This window comes from Buceros rhinoceros, unplaced genomic scaffold, assembly GCF_000710305.1.
Source record: "Buceros rhinoceros silvestris isolate BGI_N320 unplaced genomic scaffold, ASM71030v1 scaffold798, whole genome shotgun sequence".
Classification (NCBI taxonomy): domain Eukaryota; kingdom Metazoa; phylum Chordata; class Aves; order Bucerotiformes; family Bucerotidae; genus Buceros; species Buceros rhinoceros.
The window spans coordinates 102,935-114,500 of NW_010426123.1; the positions used below are offsets into that span (position 1 = coordinate 102,935).

General features: G+C 51.8%; 1 protein-coding gene across 1 annotated transcript in view; it reads left to right on the forward strand.

Annotated features, from left to right (window-relative positions):
* MAP4 (microtubule-associated protein 4) overlaps window positions 1-11,226 on the forward strand; it is a gene marked incomplete at its 3' end in the record, with an annotated part of 97,356 nt that extends 86,130 nt beyond the window's left edge. The window contains exons 15-20 of the mRNA XM_010141343.1: window positions 637-696; window positions 853-1,178; window positions 3,172-3,300; window positions 4,795-4,887; window positions 9,288-9,369; window positions 11,114-11,226. Coding sequence (XP_010139645.1) covers window positions 637-696; window positions 853-1,178; window positions 3,172-3,300; window positions 4,795-4,887; window positions 9,288-9,369; window positions 11,114-11,226 — 803 coding nt within the window. The remainder of the gene's footprint in view (window positions 1-636; window positions 697-852; window positions 1,179-3,171; window positions 3,301-4,794; window positions 4,888-9,287; window positions 9,370-11,113) is intronic.
* Between the last annotated feature and the right edge of the window lie 340 nt (window positions 11,227-11,566).

Consider the following 11,566-nt stretch of genomic DNA (forward strand, 5'->3'; position numbering starts at 1 on the left):
AGGCGTAGCTCAGTTTAGGGGTCGATTTTTGGGTTTATACAATTACAGTAGGGCCCAAAGTATGTGCAATAACATCTGTGGAAGACAATTGGCACCGGTTAGAACTGCTCTAGCAGAGACCAAGGTTATAGATGGACAAAGCAGGGTTTGCTTTTGCTCTTCGGTAAAGAGAAGAGCTTTGGTTTGGGGCGAGATCGGGATTTTTTCGTTTGGGTTATTTGGGTTGTTTAAGAAATGAAATTGGAACAGGATGGGAATAACGTTAGTGAGTGCTGTCAGATTCTGAAAGTTACTACAAGTTATTATAAGAACAGAATGCAAACCCTACCCCAGGTGTGTTGTGTCACTGAATGGCGAATTGACCCCTTTGCTGGGAAGCTTGAGTGGGTTTAGCTGTCTGGAGGAGGAGGAGAACCTCCTCAGCCCCGTGTCCCAACGGAGTGGGTCATTCTTGAGACATTCCCTTCAAACAGCTTGTTAGAAACGGGGGCTGTGGGTGAAGAGGACTATCAGTGTGTGTGGAGCTGCAGAGAGCCCCTGAGCTCCAGGAGAAGCTGTGCTGGGATCCCAGGCTTCTCCTCTGTGCAAACTGGCTCCTGCTCTGAAATACTAATGGGCCTGTTTTGTGTTGGGCAGCTATCAAGACTGACGCCAAGCCAGCAGATGCCAAGAAGACCTCTGCAAAGTCACCATCCGGTAAGTTTGTTCAGTTCCCGTCTATATCGAATCCTCGTTTGGGGCTGTTTGTTGAGGAGGCCACGGTACATCTTCAGGACTCGGAGGAGTTGGTATAAATGTTCTCTGACCCATCTTTCTCCCTCTTCCCTCCAACTATCGCTGTGATAATTGTAGCAGACTCGAGCCGCCCGAAGAGCGCGACTGGAAACGCAGCGAAAAGTAGCGCCACCACTCCTTCTACCACCACCACCTCCAGCGCACCTCCTTTACCCGGAGCAGCCACCAGCCGTCCCAAAACCAAGCTGGCTGCAACCAAACCCACCACAACCTCAACCTCAACAGCGGATGCTAAGAAGACCACTGCTAAGGCTCCGGCTAAAGCTAGCACCGTTTCCAAGCCACTTCGCCCAACCAGCAGCGTTTCTGCTCCAGATCTGAAAAATGTACGTTCCAAAATCGGATCCACAGATAACATTAAACATCAGCCTGGTGGAGGCAAGGTGAGTTTCTTGGTAACTCTACCGCTTTGAACAGTAGCCCTTAAGCCTTAGGGGTGCTCTTTGCTCATTTTGGTGGCTGTATCCTCACTGCTCTTCTCGTTTTTGCTCTGCAGAGCTCCTCTCTGGGGTCTTGGTGTGCGCACAGGGCATTAACAAGGCAGTGATAGTGTGCAGAAGGAATCCGCCTTAAGAGGCTTGGTGGTGGTTACGTGCGGGAATCCAAAACGCCGTGGTTCTGTCGTTCTGTCCTGCCTCCTGACAGAGAAACGAGCTGGTAGTGAAAGCTCAAAACCTTGTCTGTATTCCAAAACTTTGCCGTTGAGTAGAGGAATTGAGTCTGCGGGGTGGTTCTGAAGGTGGATAACGCACTTATGAAGCAGGAAATCTGGGTTCAGGAGCAAGTTCCACAGCACCTTTCCCAGGTCTAGGAACAGGGACTCTGCTGTCAGGCCTGAAATTGGTATGAACTGGGTCTACATTTGCTGCTCGCTGGGAAACCTCAAGAAAAGAGGAGGTAGCGTTGAACGAGCTGTAGCAAAGAGCATGTGCACAGATAGAACCTGAGGCTCTCGGTCAGTAATGGTCTGAAATTACACTTCCACTGCGAGCATCTCCCGTGTAGATGTGAACACTTTAGGATATACCCGTAGCCCTCTTCGGAGGGTTTGCATAATTCTGTGGCTACGCTTAACCATAAAAGCTTTATTGGATATTGTACAACAGCTACACCCACCTTTGCCTGACCAAATGTGTCAGCAGCCTGCCCGTAGTCAGAGGGCTGGAATTTCCACAGCGTAGAACGGATTTGCCCTGAATCTTTGCTGCAGGTCTGCGGCAACGCGTAACTCAGCACGGAACTTTAATCTGGTGCCCAGAGAGCACATTTCATGGTGGGAGCCCTCGTCTCCTCCCAGGCACGCTAGAGCCAAGGGCCACCTTGGGCTGTGGTGGTGTGTGCCACAGGCAGCATCGAGGTAGCGTGGGTTTATTCTTCAGAGTCTGGAGTATCTTAGTTGTACAATATCGTAGCACAATCCTCAGAGCTTCAAGGGCTAAACTCGGACAGAAATTCCCACCACCAGAACAATCTCCTGCCGATCCGAAAGAGCTCGTGAGATCGAGCTGGTATTTTAAACTGTGCCGGGGGTCGAGGGCTGCAGGGTTGTGGTGTCAGTTTAGGGGAGTTTAGTTTTACATTTAATTGTGCTCTCCTTCCTAAGGATTTTCACAGTATCGTTAAATCCTGACGATCGTAAGAGAGTTGTCCTTTGCCTAATCTTATTTATGCTGAGATGTTTTGAAGTTGGAGAATGCTGGGGTGGGATTTTCTGCCTCACCTGCACCTACATTAGCAGAAGAATGGAAACTCTCAGGGAGTTGCCTAGTTTTTCTAAAACCGGTAAACTTTCATTCGATTTTCTGCTCGGCTGGGTTAGGCAGGTCCTCCTGCATTTGTTAGTTAAAAAATAAATGGGCTGTTGATCTCAAAGCCTGAGTCAAATCAGCGTGTGGGTGTGCAGTGGGAAGGGGAGGCGCAGTGTATCTGTATCGGCAGAGCTCTGAGAGCTGCAAGGGGCAGAAAACCGGCCGGTGGGTGGGTTTGCCTCCAAGACCTGTATGACGTGCTCCGTGTGATGGAGCTGGTCCTGCGCTGCTGGTGGGTGACTAAAAGACTGGGTTTCATTTTGGGGTAGAATATAATGTGCTGGGGGAAATGATGAGATACAGAGGAAGGCACCCATGAGCTTTTTGAGAAATGGATACATGGTGCCTGTTTCGTCCCGTGACTGAGCGATGTTGCTTCCCCTCCACCGCGCCCTGAGTTTTATCGCTCCTGGGCGTGGGATGATGCTTTGCCTGACCATTACAGCACGTAAGAAGTTCTCCTGGGTTGTCTGCTCCACTGAGTTTATCTGGGCAGCCTGTGTTCCCCTGCTCTCCTGCCCACACGTTTGCTTTTGCTGGTTGAAATCATCCATTTGTCTCCATCTAGGGGAAAATAGAGAAAAAGCCAGAATCACCCGCTGCTGCACGAAAGTCTGAACCCAATGCGGTCTCTAAAATGGCTACTACTAAAACAACCGTATCAAAAGAGGGTGCCCCAAAACAGCCCAATGGGAAAGTGAGTTTATTTCAGACTTTTCTCTCTGGGAGACGAAGGAAACCATTTCCATCTCGAGTCACTTTCCCTTCTCTTCAACTCTTCTGCTTCCTCCTCTCAGTGTCACTGTTCCTGCACGGACACTCTTCCAGTTCTTTCTCACAACCCTGAGACGGTCTCGGTTAAACACGTTCTGAGATGGCTGTGGGGGGATCTTTTCTGTCTCTAATGCAGGTGTTGTCAGAGCAGAGTCCGTCCATCTTCGCTTTTGGGTAGACAAGCTTCACTCTGAGTTGGAGCTTCCCCCTGACAGCGGTTCTTTGAGCACAGCACCAGTCTCTAGCTGGGGAGAGGGAGCTGTAGCTCAGCGCTGCTTGTTGGAATGCTGCGGAGGATGAAGGGCTTAACGCCTTTCCTGCAATATTCCAGACCTGGTTGTACCACAGCTCTTTAACCCCGTGCATTGGCCGTCACCGCTCGACGGGTTCCTCTGAAGCTGTCGTGACACGGAGGATGGGGAGCGAGGCGGCAGCACCTGGTTTAATTCAGATATTGTCAGGCAGAGCCTGTTAACAAGTGGCCGGGGTTTGTAGCTCTAGAGCAGTCAGTAAACCCCCACACACCCCCCCACGGCTCGAGGATGGTTTCAGAGTCTTTCCGAACTGGCCAAGGAGCATTGGGAAACCCGCTGAAGTGGGAATGTTCTGGCGATTCCTTTTGTGCTTCGAATTTACCACCTCTTTCTAGAAAGCAGGATACAGCTTCTGCCGCATTTTGCGCCATGTTAAATAACTCCCAGACTAAACACGTGTTGTCACTAACCTTTGCAAACACGGGCTTCTTACTCTGCCTTAGTCACTATGTTTGGGAGTAAAAGCTTACTCAGCACACTCCGAGTCATTTTAGTCTCACGGAGAAACAATTTAATTAACGTAAGACTTGCCTGATAAAATTTTAACTGGAGCTTTCACAACCTTCCTCAGAAGAATTGTTCCTTAGACCGGGCTTTACCGCCCAGAGGTGCTGAAAGAGGATGCCCGGGGCTGGAGCCAGTCCCGGCAAACGGGAATGAAACGCAGACACTGGGCAGTTCGTAGCGTTGTTGGAAGAGGTGGCCCCGTGGCTCCGGTCTGTGGAGGAAAGAGGCAGCTGAGCTGGCTCTCCCTGCTCTGGGGAAGCTCCTGGGAATCTTCACGGGGGGCACAGAGGAACCCGGCCCTGCTGGCAGGCAGGCGCCTGCCCGGCGAGGCACACCCGTAGAGCACACGGAGAAGAGGTCTTCCCAGTAGCGCTCACGCTCTCGCACTAACACTGTCTGCGCAGCCTCTCGTTCCGTTCACTTTTTTTCTCACTCTCCTCCTCAGTTGCTTTCACACCTAATAATACTACAGTTGGATTGAGTTTGACACAGCTCCTTGTTTATCCACCGTGTTAGAGCGTCCACTCCAGCCTGCCGTATGACAACTCTAACCAGTCCTCTTCCCTTGTGTTGTTTTCCATTCTGTAACGTTCCAGGTCCAGATAGTCTCCAAAAAAGCGAACTACAGCCATGTTCAGTCCAAGTGTGGTTCCAAGGACAATATTAAGCATGTCCCTGGAGGTGGGAATGTAAGTATGGGCTCTGGGCAAGCTGTCTTTCTACTAACTCCTTCTCTCGTACTATGTTTTTATGTGTCAGTCTTAAGAATGTCCGGTTTCGGGCAGGAAGGAGCAGCAGAGGTTCAGGGCTTCTCAAATCCTGTAGGCTGGAGAGTTATTATTTAAGGGGTTTTTCCCCGTGGGACGCCAGGTGGAACGTGTGTGTTTTGTTTCACACCTGACGTCTCTCCCAGGGTTCACCTGGTATCCACGACCACACGCAGGATGTGCACATGGTTGACTCCAGGGGTGGATTCCCTCTGCGCTCGGTGGAGGCATCTCGCCGGTCCTCTGCCCCATTTTAGGTGTCTGATGTTTCAGATGACATGATTTGTGGCCGAGAAGTGCCTGTTACCCGGCACTGGCTAATAGAGCGAGCCCCAGATTAATTTCACTTCTTGTTTCACAAGAAAAGAGACTTTGAACAAGGAGGAGCAAAAGGCTCTGGGACTTAATCCTTGAGCTGTGATTAATTTCTAAATTTAAAGGCTACTGGTGGCTCTGGCAGCAGAGTTGAGCTTATTAAAATAATCTCATAATGTCCGTGTACTCGGTTTGCAGTGTTACATCCTGAAAGTGTCTGGCCAAAAGTGACGGGTTAACTCTCTAGATGCTAAAGCTTTTGGCAGCACGGCCGTAGTTTGCCAGGCCTGTGCCCTTGCGGACAAACCTCTTCTACCTCCACAAATCCTCAGGAGGCTGGTGGTGCCGGGCACGGTTTGCAGAAATAGGACCGAATGGTTTCAAAAAGCCACGGAAATGCTTAAGCCCGAGGAGGTTTTGCCCATCAGTGTTTAAATCTGCCGGGATCCTGAGGAGGGGTGCCCGGCTCTCACAGCTCGTGATGCTTCCGGAGAGCCAGCATCGCTGAACCCCGCTGCGCACACTCCATTGCTGGGGCCAGACCTGCTGTCGCTGTGTACTCCCCGCATCCCCTTTGCTGTCCGGCTCAGCGTGGTGTCAGACTGCGCTGCAAACGCCACTTTTCCTCGGAAACCCCTGTGTGCTCATCCAGCTGGCCGAACCTTTGCTCCACGTGACCAATTCTCCCTTAGATCTTCGCAAGGCGCAGCCACATCTGGGTCCTCCAGCCTGTTCCCTGCAGGCTGGTTGCCAGGATGGTGAGAGGCAGGTGTTGAAGTCGCACAGGCGGTGCTGACCCACGGATGGAAGAGGCTGTTTGTGCGGAATCGGTGTGTAAAGAGCAGCTGCTGTAGCAGCTGTGACCATTGGGGCACTCGGAGGAGCTCTATTTTATACGCCGCTTTGACCTTGTCCCTCCTCCCTTGCGTAGCCTTTTGGTGGACAATGAGTCTCACACGTACTTTTGCTCTTTTTGAGGCCATCATAAATGTGATGTGAAAGTGGGGGATGTTGTCTTGCTTGGTTAACTACCTAAGTGAACTGTTCTTTCGCTGGGTCACCAAACCCGCCCTTTCCTCCTCGCTGTCCTGTCCTGGGGACGTTCCCAACCCTAAGGGACGCGCGTGTCCCTGCTTGCTTTTTCTCTTCCTCCACACTCGCACCACTGCAGTTTTCCTCCTTAAGCTTTTTGCTTTGAGAATAGAGAATAAAGCGCCTCTAATTTCCAGCGCCCAAGGCCCCCAAGCCCCGCTCCGGCAGTGCCGCTGTGAGGAGGCCAGATGCAGCAGCCGGTTCCTAGAGAAGCGTTTCCCTTTACTCATTTTTCTATCTGCTCACTCCCCTTGGAATGTGTTTTCTTGTTCAAATCTTGTTCAGATCTTGTTCAGATCGTTATGCTGATCTCTTCTGATGGAAGACTTCCCCATGTTTCATTCCTGCACCAGGCTGCTGATGGGTATGTCTGGAAACTCCGTGTTTTCTAGTCTGTGGTTTCTGTCAAAGCCTTTAGGAATCCTGTGGACAAGAGCTGTGGTTAGGAGCAGAATTATGATTCAGCGTTAGGGTTTCTCTGGTAGCAGCGATGGTCGTCCTACCCAGTGAAACGGTTCCTCGCTGGTACGCTCTGTTGGGGAACCCCTTTTGCCTTCTATACACGGAGGTAATTTCTTCTCCCCTCCAAGATGCCCGAGAAGACATGTTCAAAGGCAGTAGATATTGTTCCTCCTCATGTGACATATGCCAGAAATACCTTGACACAAACGTATTTTGGTTTCCTGGGTGAAAGCTTTTGGTGTGCTTTAGTATTTCCCCCCTCTTTTAAAGAAAGCGACAGTAAAGCGGTGGGTTTTCCAGTGTGCAGGTAGTCTGCGTGTCGTTGAAGGTTTAACGAGGCGATTTGGAAGGTACACGTTTCTCTGCCCTTTGGCTTGAGCTGTTTAGATGGATTGGGAAATGGCCAGAGACAGAAAATCGGAGATGAGATGAGGATCACACTTCCCCTCTGAGCCTCCCTATCAAGCTTTCAGATCTAAAGTTTATTTCAGGCACCAGAGTCTGAGTATTTGGCTCTGGAAGTGCAAGCCTGAGCCCTCTAAATGTGTCTCCTGTTGCAAACTCAAAGCAATCAACGTTAGCAATCTTGTAAGAATTACACTGTGTTTATGAGGAGTGGTTTGGATCCACTGGTGAAATCGTGGGGAGTCCTAACTGGGCACGTCTGCCCTGGCCGGTAACAAACATCGTTATTTTAAAATGCATCCTGTGAAATAAAGGTAGTTTATTGCAGTCCCAAGCAAACAAGTACTCGTTATAAGAGCTGTAGCAGCCCCCTAGAAAATCGAATCCAGTAGCCGTGGCCTCGCCTTTTGGCAGACGCTGTCCCTGAGTCAGGGTGCCCGGGCCCGGAGGCGTAGCAGGAGGCTGCACTGGCCTCTCCGACTAATTCTGAGCAAACCCGACGTCAGGGCTTTGACTCATCCTCCACACGAGTATGAGGAGGGTTCGTGCTTCCTGAGAAGGATGTTTTGCCATTTATTATGATCATTCTCAACCAGATTTTAGAGTAGCTGGTAAGTGAATGAATTCTTGTCGTCTTCAGAAAGAAACGTTCTCATTTTTGCTGCGGGACAACATATGGCAGAACTTTCTGGGCCGGTAGGTGTGGGCTGGTGGCTGTCAACACCACCAGGAGAGGTGATCCTCTCACCATCACTGCCCAGCAACCCCGGCTCGCTCCCATGGGAGTGAGAAGTTATAATGTCAGCTTAGGAGGGTTAGACCAGCTGACCAGACGTCCCTTGCTGTGTTTGTATGAAACGAAAGATCTCCAGGTAGTTATATGAGGAGGTCATTCTGGAATTGAGGAATTTTCTTCATCCACCTGAAGGTTGGGCTTGATGATCTTAAAGGTCTCTTCCAACCAGATGATTCTATGATTCTGTGAAGCTGCAGGAGGAATCTTAAAGATGTCAGGAATGGGGCTTTGTACAATGCAGTTGGTCCAGGTGTCGGACGTGAAATGTTTTTTGAGCAAAAAGACATAAAACCTGTGATGTTTTGACTCCACCTTTGTCCTACCCCAGAGAAGACAGTTCTCCCCACGCTCACGCTGATGTCCGCAAACACCATGCTGGAACATCTGGCTCATTGACTTGGAAGAAGGTCCTTTATTTACTGAGTCAGGAATAGCTCATGGTTTCATGACTGCACCAGGGTACATTTTTTCACTGAAGGTTTTGCATGCCAGTATCTACCAGGAGTCACTGGTAGAACGAGGTTAAAGGAAATAATGGTGGGGAACCGCTTCCCCACTCCCAGTGGTTTGTCTTGGAGAAGGATAGCGTCTTTGAGCAGCTTGTTCCACCTGAGCACGAGGACCTTTCTGGGTGTCCTGGTCTCAGCAGAGAGGAAGGACCACTGCGAGGAGGCTGCAGACGAAGCCTGACAGTTAGACATGGGTCAGGCTACATGGTGAAGATGGTAGAGAGAAAAAGCTAGAGGTGGTGGCATGTCTCTGGTGGCACGTCTCTGGCCCTGCAGCAGGAGAGTGGCTAAACAGGCCCATGAGGTGACATCCGTCCTGGTGAGAACATCTGTCTGGAGGTGTTCTGGCAATGGCGTGTGTCTTCAGAGGCAGAGCCAGCACGGGGCAGAGTCTGGGGAACGAGCCAACAGGATTGGCTTCTTTGGTCCCTCTCCCAAGTGCTTCTATACTCCACGGAGGTGCCATGAGCTCAAGAGGCCCGTTTCAGGTTGTGCCCACCTGTGAGTTGTACCTGCTCGCAGTTTCTGTCTGCTCACATTAACCACTTCTGGCTGGCGCAGGCCTTTGGGTAACGCTAAAGCCAGCTAGAGCGTCTGGCTGGGAAGCCAGCAAGAACACACCGCACGGCGCGCGAGGGGCGCCGGTTCGTTAAGCGTGACCTGACGTTTGAGGTGCCCCATTGGCCTCCTGATTCACACGAAACGATTCTCCGTGTTGAGTTGTTTCTTTTTTCTCTCTCTAGGTGCAGATCCAGAACAAGAAAGTTGACCTTTCCAAGGTGTCCTCCAAGTGTGGCTCTAAAGCAAATATCAAGCATAAGCCAGGTAGGAGTTTTACCGTTTCCTCGTGATTTGTCTGTAGATACCGCGCGTCACTTGAACGCAGTCCTGGACACGCCTGGAATAGCCGAAGGGGTTTGCTGCTGTCGGGGAGTATTTTGAGCAGAACTTTCTAGGTGCTTTGGCACATCCTGGTGGTTTCGTGAGCGGAGAGGGTGTTAGGTGTGGGATTTCCTCTTGCCTGCGAAGATAATTACTTGAAAAAAACACGGATACTTAAACCATGATGGTTCCAGGAGTCTGGAAGCGTAGGGCTTAGAGGCTTTGGGGGTCTCTAAACACGTGTGTCACGGCAGGATGAAGCGTCTTCCCTCCAGTTCTCCAGAGCAGACACAAGGGTCTCTTCAGCCTTCGGTTCAGTAGCAGCTCCTGTCTGACGTGAAACACTCTTGACTCTTTAACGACGTGTTCTGGGGGGAGCGTGCAGGAATTACTTGCTCCCCACTGAGGATGCAGTGATTACTCTGGTGAATCCCTGCAGATCTTCAGGTTTCAGAGACTTCTGCTGGTTCATGCGTCTCTGAGGACAGTTATCTCAGAGGAAAGCTCCTGGCAGTCAAACGCCCGTGCACGAAGGACAGAGTTCACTGACCAGAGCTGAAGACAACCGCTACAAGCTTGTCTTTGTCTGCTCCTGGCGCTTCCTGCCCCCGTTCCGCCAGCCCCTCGGGTTGAAAGCAGTTCGACCTCGTGCACCGAGCACCGCGGGTCAGCGCCTGGGAACGTGCTCCCGCGTTGAGACCGTGGTGCCACAAAGGCGACCTCTGCCTGTTCAGCGCTCTGCAATAACAAGCTGCGCGCGACAATAACTGCCCTTGTCCGGCGCCGATGAAAGCAGGAGAACCCATCCAGAACTATCTGCTGGCAGAGGTTTGGGCTGGTTTCATCAGACCCAGCCAGTTGGCCTCCCCCGCTGGCCACGCCAAGCTCGCAAAGAGCCGAGGACCGAGTATTTAATGATGTTGCTGGGAAGCAAAGTTGTGCTTAGCAAAACAGAAAAGAGGGGTTTTGAGAAACCTGCAAACCGTGGGGTTCGGAATCTAGAAAAATCTTGCTGCAAGCGTAGGGTTGTTTTTCTGACCGTCAGGTTCTCCCGAAGCTGGTGCCCGCCCAGGCCCCACGCTTGGTTTCTCCCTGCCCGCACAGCTGCCTCCCGAGCAGCTCAAGCAGTGGCACACGGCTCTGCGCGTCGGGGAGGGAGCTGTTGGTCCAGGCAGTCAAACAGCTGCCGGTGAGGGAGTGGCAGTGGGAACGGAATATGAGCAAAGGCAGGTGGAGACAACGGGAGCAGAACGGTGACGGCGCAGATGGGCTGAGCTGGCAGACACCTCGGCGAGGAGCACGGATAGAGTGGGCAGCTGGTATTAACCGTCCAAAACCCTGGCACTGCACATCTCTGCGGGGGGAGGCAGGTTCTGGAGCAGATCTGGTGAGGCGTGAGGAGTTCTTCCAGCCCGTCTGGCTGGACGCGCAGCGTTCCCCAGCTGAGGGCACCGCCGGGGCTTGGCCGCGCCGCCCTGCCTGCTCGCAGCGCTGCTTGGCCTGAGCGGGTGGAAATCACCGATCTTGCCAGTTTTTAAACTGAACCTTATCTGGAGAGAGACCGAGACACTAGGTGTGCTACTTGGTCCTGTCCCTCCTCCACAGTGCAGCAGGTCTCCTCAGCAGGAGATCTCAGGGGCTGTTCTGGAGGCGTTGATGGACTCACTCCTACACAATCTCGTTCTAGGGGGAGGAGATGTCAAAATCGAGAACCAGAAGCTGAACTTCAAGGAGAAGGCCCAAGCCAAAGTGGGTTCTCTGGACAACGTGGGACACTTGCCAGCAGGAGGAACCGTGAAGGTGGGTGAAGCAAGCTCTGGCGCATCAGGGTAGGGTTTAAATTTGGTTCTTCTCCTTGTCCTGCTGTTGCTGTAGTGCAGCTTCTCCACCCCCAGCCTTTTACAGCCGTGTCTGTGTTTCTGTGGCCTCTGCTGTGAACCCCAGGAGTAAGTAGGGGTTGAAAAGGAGAGAGCTACGAAGCCCCGCAGCGGCCTGCCTGCACAGGCTCCCTGCTAGGCGTGGCTCAGAGGGCTCCTACCACCATCTGCACCCTTCCTCTAAGAACCTGAGAGCGGAGATTGCTCTGTAAGCTGTGAGCCCACCCGAGAAGCTGCCTGTGGCTCTTTCCTCCCCTTTATCT